The following is a 17,324-nucleotide window of genomic DNA, read 5'->3' on the forward strand; positions in this document are numbered from 1 at the left end:
ATGTATTTCTTAATTTCACGAAACTGGAATTAGAGAGATCAATTGACCTAATTTAATTTCATAAACTGTATTCATCGTTATTTTTGTCTTAGTCTGGATGATGTTTTACATTTATGCTAATTAAATAAACACATGAATATATATTTAGATACACGAGCAAGTAGCATCGTTTATGGTACTTCATCATATTTCTGGTTGTCGCAAACTTCGAACAAACTGATATTTGACTTCGTGTAATTTCACGTAGTATATGATTAAATTCGTGTTAAGTTCAGTAGTCTTAGTCTATCGTTAAGATATTAATATAAAAAATCAATTTATCAACCTGTAATATACTTGCTATAATTTATCCACAATTATTTTTAACAAATTTAATGTCCTCACCACCTCCAAAGAATAAGTCTGCTGGGAATTAATTCTGGTACCACGACTGTAACTAATTACATGTTGCGCTTCGAATTCTGATACGCGCCCCCTAAGAGAAATTGATTATATTGCGGCAAGTAAACTAATCGTCGTGGGACACCGAAAAGCCGATGGGAATTTCCTATTAAAGCAATTCGAATCTTTGACGAGCAGATAGATCTGTTCGTTGTACTTACATATCGGTTTCGTAAGTTCATAATCAGTATCGAGCCATTAAAAGCAATGTAAATATCATCGAAATTCCACTGTGAATTCAGGTGAGATATCGATCCAATATAGATAAAATATACATATCTTGGAAGATCAAAAGATAGGAAAGTATCCTCTCTTATAAAGCTGGTTAACGTTTTTCATTTATTTTGGAAAGGTGACTGTAATACTGTAAGTTATTTTAAATTAATGAGAGAAGATTGTAAAAGAGCGCAAGTATTTTGTTGTCTATTTTCTTATTTATTTAACTCTTTTATCTCTAAATTATTAATAGCCATAAATATTTACTTGTAATTTTTAACGCAATAAACAATGTTGATAATTTCCTGGTAAAATAAATAAGAACTTATTGAATACGAATATTTCGATGTTCAGGAACTTGTGAGGATTGATTGTATCTAAATACGAGAAGGATAAAACTTAACGATTTGAATTCAATCGTTCACACAGTTTACGCGACAAGTTATTTAACTGTGAGGCATCCTTAAGGAAGAAAGCTTTAGTAGCAGTTTTGGCAAGCCAACAACGCTATTATCTCTTCTCGCTTTGTTCGATGAGCTCCTTTCTCCACAATTCCATTTTTCTCAATAAAACAGGAGAGCTAACAATGAACCCGAAAGAGATTCTTTTTTCTCTTTTCTATCCATTAAAAGTTCAATCGCGACTGTAAACTCGATAAAATATTGCATTGTATTAGATCGTTTGATTTCCTTTCTGTGTCTGAAAAATTCAATTTTCAAAAGGTCAATAAATATTATCAATAAATGATCCTTCTATTTTTTTTATTTGAAATTTATCGCATATCGTTGACTGTCAAAATTTTAATGCCTCTGGTGAAATTTATATTCTCTATTTCGAATAATAAATCGGATGATAAATTGGCGCGCTTCAGTTTTCTATAACATTTTTGGTTTAATTCCATCAATAGATAAATGCTCAAGTTCATTCATACATTGTGTAGTTGTACGATACGATAGAGAAATATGGAATATGATCTCTTCTAGAGATCACGCGAAAATACAGAGCTTGTCAAAAGAGTGGTTTGATTTAAAAAAAAATAATAGTTTTCAAAAGTAGAATTATAAATCTGCATAAAATTTTATATTAATCCTCGTTTCTGACATAGAAGAATCCATCATTCTAAAAATATGTAAACTAAAAAATTTATTAAGTGTAATATAATCTTATGTAATAAATAAAAACTAAATTTGTTGACATTCTTTCTTTTTTTCAAAAGTATGAGCTACGAAACTATTGTGAATTTTTTTATGTAACACATATTTTGAAATGTCGTGTAGTAATCCATTGATTTCGCCGTAGACTACAAGGCGCTTACTCTCCTTTCAACTACATTCTATATGGAAACGGGACTACGTGTGTCATTAACAGTATTTATAACATCACATTCTCTAGGCTCTCAAGCATTTCCAATTTTTATTACGATAGTTTCTTTACTATCGATATTTTCAAAATGTAATATTTTGCATTATTTCATTACATCCAATACATTGAATCGTGTATATTTTAAATTAATAACTTAGTAATGTACAAGAATTGAAAGATTTAATTAATTATTATAGAAAATAATATCGAAATTTCACTTCTGTAAATATTCGATAAGTATTTTATGTATATTCCGGCCTCTCAATTTTTTAACTAATCCTCCCTTTCATAAGAATTTTATTTTTTATTAATTCTTTATTATCCTATCCTAAAGTTATTAGTTCAATATTTCAAAAAAATTAAAATCTACAAATTATTAACTTTTCTACTTTCACATATTTATATCGGAATAAAGAGTAGATAGACATTTTTTTTGAAATGTAGCTATCATGAGGGTAAGAACCTTTATTTAACTCAGATAAACGTTTAATTTACGCTAAAAAGAGGTTAGTTAAATTAATTGAAATCGACAGAGTTCCGTGATATCTTTATTACGAATTTCACAACTTCTCTCAATAATTGAACAGCGAAAAAGTAAATCATAATTTCCGACCTCCTCAGTGCTCTCGTATAATTCTTTCGACGAGTCAAAGCACCCTTCCATTTATAGCATAGCTCGGGAAAAACTCCGGCGACTGGTAGTCTGGAAAATAAAGTTTCCTATTGCCCGTTCACTGGAACTTCTGCTATCTACGAGAACAGCATAATTTTATACTTTCATAATTTCGTTGGCAACACCGAAATTAAGCAAAGAATCGCCTAGTTTTCTGATCTCGACTCGAAAACTGCAATCGACAGCGAAGAAACTCGATAAAGATGAAGATTCCCAGGCGAAAATAGGAAGTATCGTAATTATTATGTAGAAAGAATAAATTTTACAAGGACTATTTTTTATAATTTAATTAAAGATTACCACATATTCTCGAAGCAATTTCATTGAAAATGTATTTCGATCTTGGTGGAATCGTAAGGGTGCGTCAATTTTTTTATCGTTACGAGAATAGAAATATGTTCGAAAAATAAAGGAATTGGAACAATAGTATCCAGAAAAGAAAAATAAGCATTTGACCGTGTTTTCACTTGTTTTTATTGTGTGAAGATGCTAAATTCTGCTTAATGCAACGTAACGAACGGAGAAAAAAAGTTATCGGAGAAAAGAGTTGTGTTTTATTCGGATATCGAAGGAATAAAAATCGTCCTACATAAGATAATACCTGTAATTCGATGATAATTGTGTCTACAAATAAATTACATAAAAACCAATTACTTATTTTATGCTAACGATAAAGGAGGAAAATTGTCTTTCACGATCGTACGATGGAGTTTTAATTTCAGACGCGCTCAACGCACAGCGAAAGATAATATCTCACTTTTTGCAGTCAAAATTCAAATATCCCTGAAACAAATCTTTATTTACGTCGGATTTCTATACTTCCATTCGTAAAAATATAAATTTATATAAACATCCACAGTTTATTTAGAAATAAATCCAAAATTTATTATCCGACAAGCTTTTATATCTCTTTACTTCAAAGCATGTGTTTTTAAAATTACGATCAACACTAACAGAAAATCCAGATGAATCTTGTTCGACATAGAAATGAAGGATTTCTGCACGATAAGAGGATGCGATTCAAACTGGTGTACATATGTCAGATCTATCATCAGTTCATATTTATCTACTTAATTCTGTTCTACGTTCTATCTCGCGAATTGTTGATATTGCGACCGTTACAACGGTTATTTTGACGTTGGACCCACGTTTTTCATCTCTGTAACACTATCGCCGATGCAACTATAACGTATCTACAGTGATATGAACACTGATTGAAGTAACTGGAGCAAGAAAGTCGATCAATTGTCTAACTGAGCTTGATTTCTTGTAAAAGAATTTATTCCTTTTGTTCTATCGATAACTGATGTTTTTTAGGGATTTTTGGGAGATAGTGAAGAAAATTGACGTTGATAAAGGAAAAGTTATACTACGGATTCAAGTGATAGGTTCTGATTCGTTTCTAACGTAAGTATGTGTGCCGAGCAGAACATTGCGGAGATTGATTTTGTTCTATTTGTGTGTATACGAGAGCGTATTTTAAACGGGAAAGAATATCGTGAAGGTTCACGCTTTTATAGAAAATAGTCTAATATTTATCGATATTCTATTAAATAATTTAATAGAAAATATTTCTAAAGTGAAACGCTTATAATTTCGAACGATTAGTAAATTGTACGGAGAAATTGTAAAATAAATGTTTCATGTATTTCAGGCTTGTTTCTTCTTGAAGTTTATATGTTTCACAAATTGCGAAAATGAAGCGTTAGAAAGAGTCGAAAAATTAATAAAAATATTTGTGACGCAATGAAAATGGTTCATCAAGTTTTGCAATTGAACATGCAGGACAATTTCGTGGAAACACATTATATAATAAGCGAGTTCAAACAGGGAGGAACGTCGCAAGTTTCCACGTTAACGCTATTACCGTGCTTTCGTATTGCTAAAAGCAAAGACAGTTGAACGTTCGCTTCGGGTAATGAGGTTGCGTTAAATTCGCATTCTCTTCAGTTCATCGTCCCTCTTCTCAACAAAGACGATCATATTCCGGAAAGTCTTTTTTTCATTCTTGATCTACTTATAATAACTTTTCATATAGATTAACTATGTCTTAATTATACTTTTACAAGAAAAGACGAGCATTAAAAATGGATCTCTTTGAAGATAAAACGATATACATACGTAAGTGTATTTTAACAAGATTTCTTCATTGCCAAAGATTTAAACCTTCAGATTCACTCCGCTATACCATGAAAAGCAAACTAATAAAAACTTGAAAATAGAGTGGCTTTATCTTTCGAACAATGTTATACAAATAAGAGAAACAATTTTAGAACATTTCAGTCGCAGAATTATTAAGTAAGTAAGAAACTTCTATTCTCTTACGATAGAAAAGAACAAATACAAAATAATCACTCTCATAGGTAACTAGCTTCTTTCTTAAGAGGAAGTAAGTTTATAGAAACTGGTTTTATAAGAGTCATAGTTTTGGAGGGTGGGAAATCTCTTCAATACACTACTTCTAAAGCATCTTTGCTCCTGAATTTTTTATTCTGTGGACGAGCGTTAATAAAAGGTAATCATAAGCGAGAATAATTATTTTGATCGATAATGTCGTTCTTTTTTTACATTCTACACGTTCTTTTGTTATTTTCTCGTCTTTCTTTTTTGGAAGAAACGTTCTAATGTAATTTTATTCTATCGAATTCTTAACCTGAATTTCATTCACGTAAATCCTTTAAATCCTTTGTAGTTTATTGGCACCATTACAGCGACATTGATAATGTGAAGATTGTTTCTTTTATTCTTTTCGCCAATAAAGATAGAATACGGAAGAAGGCTACTGAATAAGTGAATTCACAGACATTTATGGTTATTTTCTTAAATATGTTGACAACACTATGACTCTTATTTACTTCGAAGGAGTAATCTCTTACGGCTTTAGAATCAATTCAATCATTCATTTCAAATACTTCATAATTAATAAACTACTTTCCCAAGAACTGCTCAAAATTTTTAATTCTGTTTGCTGAACAGTACGCTTTATATATGAAATCTGAAAGAAGTCGAACGATACAAGAATGTCAAGTTCAGTTCGAAGTAGAATCGCAGATGGCTAATATATTCTTTGACATTTCACCCGACCACCGAAGATAGCAACGAAAACGGAATTTCCACGCATCAAAACAAATTTCACTCCCACCGAAACGCTCTCTCTATCTCATGGCACGAATCCTGATAGTTCAGATTTCCCGCGACAAACATGCGACAACGTTAAAGATCTTCGTACAAAGGGTTAAACTGCGTTTAGGGTTAAGTCAGGCGAGCATCGTTCGGAAATCTCGAGGCCATAGATCCGATTCAACGATGGCTAATCGTATTCGATGCGCAGGCCGCAGTGTTTGCGCAGCCGAGTGATCGGATATCTTCGGTTTGTCGCGGGCCACCGGCGAAATTGACCGTGTAATCATCCGATATCGACGCTTTGTCGAGCTTGCTGACCGTGTGCCATGGATATTTATATACCTACGATCCGCGAGCACCGTTTATCTCGAGCGTATTTTATGCCTGTTCCCGCGCACAAAGGCCGCTCGATAACCGTTTTCCAACGACGATCACTCCGTTCTTCCCATTCGATGGCCGTGCACTCTGGGCTAAGCTTTTTGTCCTCGCGAAGGAATCTCTCCGTAGTTTTACGCCGATCGGATCGATACTCCGTAGGATACGCGAGGAAACGAGTTCTTCCATTTATGGATTCGCGAGAAAGTGCGAGTTAAAACGGAAAACCGAGGGTGTTCGAAGTTTTTAAGGGATGAAAAAGAGATTGACGCTGCTGTAGTATCGTGCAGTCTTTTGTGATGTTGATGGATATGTGTTCGTGTGTTCAGGAAAGGTTCTGATAGCGGTGTAATGTTTAAACTGTTACGAGAGAGTGTATTGAAATTCCAATGCAGATGTTGAAGGATTTTTCAGACGTGGTGAAGATAGAATGATGGTACATATAAGTATATGTACTTTTCTTTCTTTCTGAAGGTTTCAAAGGTGATGAAGATATTCGTAATATGTTGGAGAGAACCTGTCAGCAATATTATATTTTAAGAGTTTTGAGAAAGATGCAATGGAATTTCCACAAGGATGCCAAAATTTCGTTTGAGCATGATAAAGATCCAATGATGATCTATATATCTTCTTTTTTCTCCGAAGATTTCACAGTTATAATGTTTATCGAAAAAAAGCAAAGGTTAATTCTCTATATGTCATTTATGAATAATTATAACGATTTTATTGGTGATAAACTTTGTCAAAGAATTTTATCCTATAAAATCCTAAAACCTAACCCATTTTAGGGTCCTCATACAGATTAGTGCAAATAACAATCGATATAATTGCACTAACATTCTACTGTATTGAATTCTTCAAATCTTTTGTTATATTCTCATACGTGAATAAATACAAACGTCACTTAACAAAATCTGCATTTAAATTTTTACCGAAGCATACGTAACGAAGAAAATACCCAAAGAATTTCGGCTTACATTCCTTTTTCGAGTTTTACACAGTTACGTATTACGTAATTACAATTCGAATATTGCTATTTGTCCCTCAACATCATCTACTTCTTTCGTAAAATGTTTATAAACGTCCAAGATCACGTTCTGTCACAATATACAACTTCGTTGATATATTTTTTCTTCCTTTACTTTCAACGAGTAAATCGTGGGAAAATTGCTTTAACACGATTACATAGTTAGAATTAACGATTTCTTTAAACCCTACGCGGCTGAGTGTTGCTAGATTGACCAGAAGCCCTATGATCCAAGTAACGTGGTACTCTAACTACCAAGGCGCTTAAAACCACCCAAGTGTCCCATTAACGACGTTTGTTTTGGCTCGACTGAATCCTGACCATTACCTGTGGTTTATTACGCTATTAGTCGTAACAACAGAAATACATGATCTTTGATATGTAACCAGTAAAATATGACTCTTGTTACGCGGTATCATAAATTCTCGGAGCTGTTTTCGAAAGACGTATGCTAATCTCGCCGTGTCCGAAACTAACCCTTTGAGATGCATTTTTCAAGAAAATTATAGGAATGTTACATTCAATGGAGATTTATGATGATTTTGGGGTTTGAAATTTAGAAATTATTGTTAGTCGATACGAGTATTTTATTTTGCTAACGATAAAAATTCTGTGTAAACGTTTGATTAAGTAGAAATGTTTTTAATATTTTGAAATTTGTATGTAGTAGAGATTGGAGAATAAAATTTGTATATACACACGTGTCAGATTTTTAACTAGCGATTAATTCAGTAGTAGCATTTTAACAGTTTTTAACACTTTTAACAGCATTATACAGAAATTATGTTTCCTTCTATATTGTAAGTATTAATTTCGAATATGATTCAATTAACTAATAAACTTTTGGAGTTGTCTGTTGTTTGCTCGTTCAGATTTTCCAATTTTCCAAATAGCTTCCGTCAACGGAAAGTGGTGATACCATAGATTTATATACATAGAGTCTCGATAAATTGGATAGAGAAAAGAACCAGTCAGTCAGATTGCTGAAATGGGATTCGAACCCCAATTTTTCGTTTGGCAGGCTACTCGAAGCGATTGACCTATTTGACCTATCGATAAATTCTTTCTCCCTAAATCGAACATTCGAAATGTTTACTTCCTGTCGAATTAATCTTTAGAGATTAATCATGATACAACAAACATCCAATATTACGTCCCTCCATATTTAATAAAGCTTCCACATTTAATAAAGTTCGATATTGCATATCGACAATACTACTTTCTCAGAGTTCAGGAGCGCTTGGTCCTGAAAGAATTAAATATAAGAGCATTTTCGTACCTGTTTAGTACTGCGACTACTTTCGTTAGAACTACGAAATCCGAATTAACACACACTTTTAACAAACCCAGTTCCAACACCACCGAAATTCCAAAACATTCTCTCAGAAGTACACTCAACAACTGAACTTACACCAAACAAGCCGAAACATTCTCAACGCCACAAGCAACTCCACGTCCATAAAATCTCGAGATATCTAGCTTAGTTCAAGCATGAAACTTCTAACCTACTTCCCACTTCTCCTCGACCAATTGCAACTAACAGTTTTGCTCTCTACAAGATTGTAAGGCACGCAAGAACGAAAATGGAAAACGCAGAAACAAATGACCTTTTAGATCTTACAGATCTTCACGCTTACCCATGAGTGTAGTATGTGTTAGGTATCTCATCCAGGCTTTCTCTGCTGATGTCGTCGGCCATGGCGACTTTCAGCTGATGCCCGAAGCTTGCTAGGTCTTCCCTGAAAGCCTCGCTACCGGGCGTAAGAGCGCCGCTCGTCAGTGGTAAAGGTGTCGCGTTACTTCCTTCACCCTCTCCGCCGTCCTCGCCCTCCTCGCCGCCCACGAGGACCACCTCCTCTTCGTTGTAGATCTTGAAGTAGGCGATGGTGAGGTATATCACCGAGATTATGAAAGACGGTATCGGAATCGCCATCGCGTACACCAAATTCATGTAAACCTGCGGGGAATACGTCACGCGAGCAACCTCACTGGATGGTTCAACGTCCACTTCCGCTTTCGTGCGGCATATCAAAGAATAGCTCGTACGCACTGAACTGGTTAGGGGAGTTTAGTGGAAAGGATTTATGCGAAGAATTTATCGAATGGAATGTTTCAGTTTGATGAAAGCAGTTGTCTCAACTTGTCGGAATAAATATAAAGTATTACGGAACAAGTATCTTTTAAATTATAAGAAATTTTCATTCAATTTCTTGGGAGATATAGAAAAGTGTGAGCCAAGCAACTATAATGTAAAGAAATGATCTAAAACTCAAAGAAGAATAATAACTATGGAGTAGTAATTTCCTACTTAGTAATCAATAAAAGAAAGATCTAAAATATCCAAATGTAAAATTTCCTCCAAAATCTCGATCTTACTATCGATACATAGACACGTGTCCATAAAATGTCCTCTAAGACCTGTATTAAGAGAAAACAGCTAATAAAAAACTATTTCATCAAGAACACATTTTATCTCCGTCCGATACCAAAATTCGCGTCTTTACATTTTCATCCAATAAATTTCCTCGGTGGCGTCAAACGATCCAATGTCTGAACGCATCTCGAGGGCGCCGTTAATTTACGAAATTGACACACGTAGCGTGGTAGGAGTGGCAAGCTTTTCCACCGGTAAATCCACGATGTTATCGTCGCTTTATAAGCGTCAGGGCGTTCGTTCTATCTCTCTCGGTCTCCCTTCTTGCCCATTTTCATCCTTTCTCGCTCATGTGGATTCAATTCTACCGCAGCTGAAGAGCGGACGAGCGAGAAATTTTCTTTTCTTCCGGACAGCGCGGCACGAGTTTCATCGAGTACGATGGTTTCCGTCTTTGTCGTCGGGCCGGGTATTCAGCCCGCTTGAAATGCATTGTTCGTCACCGTACAGGCGGCTACGTTTCCGTAAACGTAACGGAATTTTACTGTGCCTCGCGCCGGAATATCGTTTTCCACGCCGAGATACCGTTGGATCGCTCTTTCCAACTCGCGACGCTTGTTTCTTTTTAAATCCTCTTTCGGAATTTTCCATCGACGCGCCACCAGTAATTTACGCGAATTAAGTAAAGTATGCGGAATATTTCCAGATTTATGGAAACTTTTATTTGAGATAAAAGTGAAAAATAATAATTTCGAATAATGTATCTTTTTGACTTTATTATTGACTATTTTATTATTTTCATTTTATTTTATTTTATTTTATATTATTTCATTTTAATTATTTATAATAAAATTCTGTGTTGAGATCAAATAAATCATTTTCACACAGTTTTCTGTTTTGGCTAATTTTTTCATGTAATTATTTCAAAGTAACTTGTAGCCGAATAAAACGATGTATTATTTGAATAATCATGGGTAAAACATTTTATTCAAGTACTAATATCGAAGCCCAATTTCTTTCAGGCGGATCGATGACTATTGCGATTTAATATATAAAATAATAAATTAAATGAATTTGTTTTGTTCCTTCTATAATCCGTTTGTGAATAACTGTATTCATTCTCGTATTATCCTCTTATACTGCAAACTCAGCAATTTATTGTGTTTCATAAGAATGCTTTATTTCTACATTCTACTTTTCAAATATTCCAAAAATCCAATTTGATACTCACGAACTGTTCACTAAAAGTATCTCATAATCAACGGATCGTTGAGACAAACCATTTTACGCTCTCTCGTAGATAAAATTCCATTACACAATTACATTCTTTTTGTTCGTCCAGGTACTTTTTAATTTTGTCTTTCCTGATAATAAGTGAAGAGGGAAATTTAAACGCGCACAATCGCCTTTCTTCTTCGTAACTCTTTCTCCCCATTGATGCAACCAATGCAATCGGCATCAATTACTCTAGCTCGCGGCTCCGTGTCTTTGTGTCCAAATTAAAACAGATACCGATCTCCGTTAATAATGAGCGTCGTTACGTATTTAACCATTTACTGGGGAGACGTTGTTCGCTGCATAATGCACTATGCCCTCAATAAGCACCTGCAGTATCGATTCACGGTCCGACGTTCCTGTCTACGGTAAACTCGCACGAAAGTCACACACATAAAGACTACTGTCGCGTGACTTGTACGTACAAGCACCGGGTGTAAATCGGCGACGTCTAGAACGCGGTAACCGGGTTACACCTCGAAGCAAACGACACGTCACTGCGACGAGATACGATTCTTATCCCTTTCGATTATCGTAATATTGATTCAGTTCGTAAAGACCAATTCCTCTATTTGCAATCCTGTCTGGAACGAGCATCAACAGTTCACGTTTCGACAATCAACGTGATACTTACTGTCGAATGATTCATATGGTAAATAATATCGTGAAGCTGATTTTTCAGTACCATTTGTTCTTCTGCTCAGTCTTACATCGCGATGAAATGGATATTGAATTCACTTCTCAATGATTAGCGTGGAATTTGATGTCGAACTCTTGACATAGTAAACAGTATTATCACATTTTTCGTTTTGGGAAATTGATTCGATTCTCTTGTTTGTATTATTTATAATGAATTTTTTAAATATAATTTTTGATCTTTTTATAGGTTACGATTGTACTTGACGTACTTGACTCTGCTTTTGTAAGCTGCTCGATAATTAAAAAACAAATATTTAATTTTTTGTTAGTTATAATAAATATTCTTGAATTTTCTTCATGCAGATACAAATAAATATATTGCAGGTTCGAAGGATATCAGGTAACATGAACAAGATGAACGGTAAAATGTCTGATCATGAGCGACAGATTCTATGATACTTGCTATACTTCTCACTTCATTTTAACGTTGCCGACATATTTTATAATTAATTTAATTTATATCAAGGTTTTGTTGCTCACTCCAATATTTGAATATGACTTTCGATTTGTAGTTTAAATTTGTGTTAGCATTTCTCTTGTTATCTCAATATCGTTATATTCATGTTCTCTGTAATATCCATATCATATATAAATATCCTTTTTCCTGCATATCTAAATAAGATCAAGATTCAGGAAGAATTATTACTATCTATACCAATTGGACAGATGCACATAAATGTGAATCAATAATAATATCCATTTCTTTTTTACACAGAACAATAAACTTAAACGATAGAAAAATTCCTGAGGTGTAGCACATAACAAACGTAGAATACAAAATCAACTGAATTATATGCATAGAAACCAGATACGTTGCATACGTAAGTGCAACAATGTTTCGCCCAGATTAGTGTTTTGCATAGTACGAGACAAATTTGAAGTAAATACGTACATGCAGTCTATAATATAAGATCATACATATATTATCTCTCTGCGGGAATTAATTTTTTTTATGAAACGTTTTACATAGATAAAAGATACATGTAAAGAACTGATTTTCGCAGGTATCGAATCCACAATCTTATGTCGTAGGCTGTATATAGGATATGGCAACACGTATGATACAACTGGACAGAAGGTTATTTCACATGCAAAATTAAGTCAAAGATCTAGAATAATTTTTCATTTGAAACTTTATTTTCAAAAGAAAAGTCGAGTACTTGTCGAGTACATATAAATTCGACTAATTTTCAATTGGAGACAGGTGCACAATCGATAATAGGTTACTATATTCGCGAAAATAAAATAACAAATGAAGAATAAAATCATAGCACTGACAAAAAGGTATCAACTGCGCCTGTATAGGATAAATTATTAGTTAAATATATTTAAATTCAAATTTTTAGAAATTTTATTCTACATTTTTAAGTTATTTACACGTACCCACTTGTATCATTTCAGGAATTATTCAAATTTACATATATCTCATACTTGATAAATCTTCCAACTCAATTTTCCTACAAACCTGAATACCCAAATGAAAAAGTTGTATTTCAAATTTTCGATTTATTTTTGTATACACATAGAATAATCTTCAATCTAGTTGTACCATATTGCCATGGCCTGTATACACACATAGAATAATAGAAAATCATAGAAAGACCTGCCACATGTCGAGTTCGCTGATGACTATCCCGGGATCCACTTTCGAGTAGTAACAGCTAAAGTTCTGCCCTATGTTGGCGTACTGCCGGTAGAAAATACTGCAATTCAGCATTGGAGGGTATCCACAGCCTTTTACGTTGGGGAACAGCTTGGCCCCGGTGAAGTACCACTCGGAGTCGTTGCCCATGAGCCCTGCGAACTTCGCCTCGTTATCATCCTAGTCGTCTCGTCCGACCGTCGACAGACATTTCCATCAATGAGAGGGTGAAAGTGGACATTGTTAGTAGAAAGTGTTTCTCTAGCGACAATATGGTCATTGACGTTCGAGAATTCGAGAGTTTGTAGGTTCAAACGATAATGAATTTTGCTATTTCGTTAGTGGAACGTGTTGCACGATGGTTGTTAGGTTTTCATGGTTACAGTACTTGACCCTTTATTTTCCGCGGTCTTTCGTGACACTCCTCCGCGGGATGGATCATTTCTGACATTTAGGAAGTAGGTCGAATTTCTACTGTCGTGCGGAATTGTTTTATTACTCTTAAGTATGTTTTTGTAAGTTGGTTTTGTACCGTGTATATACGTATTTTGAAATACATCTGTTCGGTGATTTGGTGTATTAAAAATATATATCTACGTTAATCCAGATACAGTTAAAGTTACAGAAGTTCCAGATACAGAAGTTAAATTTCGATCATTTTTATGAAGATGTATTGCCATATAAAGATTACCATATACAATCTTAAAAGCCATATTGGCATTTAGAGCGATATAAAATTCCCTTCTAATATACATGAAATAGATTTTCAGCAATTTCTTTCTAATCACGAAACTGAATACTGCGTTAAGATGTTCTCATATAGCAGTCCCTTATGTCGACAGGTTGAAATAAACTGAGGAAAATGATAGACCAAACTTCCTTCTACGTTTATCGTTCCATTTTATTATAGAAACTAATGAAACTCTCTTGTAATCGCGTTTTAAACATTCAACGCATTGAATCACGCTTCTACCGTACGGTACATTTTCCTATTACCTTCGTGATATATGAAATTTCCCCCCTTCCAATATTACTATTAAACTGATCATGTCAGAATTATCACTCGTATATTTTAGTGTTAAATTAGATCATCCACATCACATTAATAATAAATATGTAGATGAAAACGGCACAGTACGTTGCCCTGTACCTGTAGGAAAGGGTTTCGGCAGTCCTGCTTCGTCGTCTTCGGCGAAGTCGTCGTCGAGGTCCTCGATATAATCGTACTCCCTCAGGGAGCGTTCGTAACGCGGTTTTCCCATCATCGTGCTGTCTTCGTCGTCCTCGACACCTCCTACCGCCCCGCCTCCCTCACCCTGTCCATCGCTATCCTCGGACGTATTAGTCGGTAGCTTGTAGTTAACACGTATTTGCGTGCAATCGTACAGCTCTTTGGTGCAACCCTCTCTACAGGATGTCCATGAGCAGTTGCTCGTACCTGGACTCAACGGATCGTTCATGGACTTTCATCGATTGAAGACACGAATTTTACGGGGGCCAGACACGAAGAAACGAACTATTTTAACAGCAAAGAGTGGTGCACGCCGAAAAAGTAATTCGATGCAACTTAGAAGTTTTAGAATCGAGGCTTCTGGGTGTGAGCCGTATTCTTAAGGAAGATTTTTGAGGTTTAATCAGTGTTGCAGTTATCATCATTAAGGGGCTATTGATGTACCGCAGATGTTTACGCATTTATGGGAATTTTAAATCTATATGATTGTAAAAAATAAAAAAATAAATAAATAAATAAAAAATAAGAAAATAAAATACCGTACTCCTGCCTCAAAGTTTGGAGCATAGTAGGACTTCTAAAAAAAAAATAACTTGTTCAAGTGAATAAAAATTCTATTCATAATATCGTTAATTTGTAGTATTGAAGTCGTAATTGATAACGTTTTTATTTCTCAGAAAAATTTGTTTCGGAAGGAAGCATTTGTTTCGTCTGAAACTAACTGTAATACTGTGAAACGTATCTTACTCGAGAAGATGGCTCACACCCAGAAGTAACGATTCGAAAAATTCTGTAATACCGGGATGTAAAAACCTTAGATCTCTGATTGATGCAACTTATGTGTATCCGTGGAGTAAGTGGAATCGAAGGCCGAAGAATTTAACATGTGAATCGAAAAACTTGAGGAAGTGTTCATTTTTGAGGTAATAAATATTTGAGAACTGGGTAAGTATATATGAATCGTAGTATTGTGTGTAGTTTGCTGTTACTTTCGTTTTGGAGGATTTTGATAATTCTAGCTGGTTTGATAGATCTGTATATTAATCTATATCGTTTGAACGTATGAATTTATTGTATAAATTAAAATATTGAAGATAACTATGCAGATTTATTACATTTAATTACGAAAGGCTCTATGTAGCACAAAATTTAGTTACATATTTGGTACTATTGAATATAGATATACGTAAATTATATTTATTCTGAGAAACTGGAAGTTTGAATACCTCGATCTAGCTATAAATTGGTATTACGTAATAACATAATTAAAATAAAAAGGAAAGTACAAGTTACTACATTATATGTATATATATAATATATATTATAAATATAAATATAAATATATTTTATATTATATTATTATATGTATATAACATATAATATACTATAAGTTACTAAGTACAAGTTATTACTTTAATACTTAGTTTAAAAATTTGTATCAATCAAAACATTAATTTAAAGATACTAATATCTAGCACCAGCAAATTGAAACTCAAATACCAAGGAAACACTTTTCATTTATGAGAAAAACAAAAACAGCAAACTACTTTTAGAATTTAGATATTCTTAGATAAAAGCATTGGATAAGTAATGGAACATACACAATTTTTCGACGTGCATAGTGTCATACGAAGATATACCAAGAAATAAACGAAGACAATGATAGTTGAAAGACACACATGGCATCATTATCTCAAAAACTGATCAAGTTTCGTATCAATCGTATGAAGGAGAATCAATAGACAAGGTGGAAACAGGCGAAGTTGACCAGGGAGGAAAAATGCACGGTGACTTCCTCGAGATTCTCGAGTACAAGAAAATTGTAGTAAAGTTCTCAACTTAGTCCCTGAGGCAGGTTACGAAATCCTTGCCCTGACCTCGTCTTCCTCCTCGAAACTTTCGGAGAGAAAAGCTTCAGCAATGATGTAGTTGACATACCGGGTCACACTTTTGGATAACGCCCAACGTCCGGAGATTCCAACTTAAAAAGCACGTTGTTACAATTTTAATTCTTTTAAGACGAGTTTCAGTTCGAAACAGATGCGAGGAATGTAAATCGTGGATTTTAGTTATTGACTGTTGACAAGTTTTGATTAGTAAAATATAATTAAAAGCTTATTTTGTAAAATAATTTTACTGTAAATAAAATTCAATGCAATAAATAAAAATTCAATGCAATATTTTTAGATTCTGTATACAATAGGACTAAGTTGTAATTGGAATATCAAACGAATTTTCAAGTTATCACAATTAAATAGTCCGGTCGTTTGTGGAATATAACGATGCAAAGTTATTTGCGAGGTTGCGTCATGCAGAAATTTTAATTGTAACAACATGGAGCCGCAACAACGTCGGTGGTAATTCGTATTGTTAATTAACCGCAGTTGCAAGGCTGTTGTCGTATAGGGATGAATATAATTTAACTTCGTGCATTTTCTTCCCTGCACAAATTTGCCACCGAGTTCGTGTTCTCGCTGAAATCCTATTACGACACATCAGCTACGCGTAATAATCTTAGCAGTACTTGTCGCTGACACTTGTTCAATTGCATATGAAGTATTTGTGTTGAATGAACAATGTTATCACTAAGTGACAAATATTTTGAGAATTAAGTTCCTCTGAAGTGACATTTAATCAATCAGTGAAATTATGTGTTCTATAGAAAATTAGAATGAAATATTCAAATATTAAAATACCAAAGAATATAGCAAAGTGTAATAATAATTAAGTTTTATACAGGAAATAATTTAAATTTTTAGTTATAATTTCATTTTAATTTAAATTTCAAATAGTCGTAAATTTTAAATGGAAATTGTTTTGTTTGAAACATGGATTCGTTTCAGCAATTTTCATGATAAATTAAGATAAATGCTTCTGAGAAATGTG

General features: G+C 34.0%; 1 protein-coding gene across 1 annotated transcript in view; it reads right to left on the reverse strand.

The window, feature by feature from the left end:
- Positions 1-17,324, reverse strand: part of LOC117238941 (protein tipE) — a 33,796-nt gene that overhangs the window by 4,281 nt on the left and 12,191 nt on the right. The window contains exons 3-5 of the mRNA XM_033504143.1: positions 14,358-14,645; positions 13,169-13,362; positions 8,855-9,174 (exon numbers count right to left, since the gene is read on the reverse strand). Coding sequence (XP_033360034.1) covers positions 8,855-9,174; positions 13,169-13,362; positions 14,358-14,645 — 802 coding nt within the window. The remainder of the gene's footprint in view (positions 1-8,854; positions 9,175-13,168; positions 13,363-14,357; positions 14,646-17,324) is intronic.

Source organism: Bombus vosnesenskii, unplaced genomic scaffold, assembly GCF_011952255.1.
Source record: "Bombus vosnesenskii isolate JDL3184/JDL3185 unplaced genomic scaffold, Bvos_JDL3184-5_v1.1 scf7180000013788, whole genome shotgun sequence".
Classification (NCBI taxonomy): domain Eukaryota; kingdom Metazoa; phylum Arthropoda; class Insecta; order Hymenoptera; family Apidae; genus Bombus; species Bombus vosnesenskii.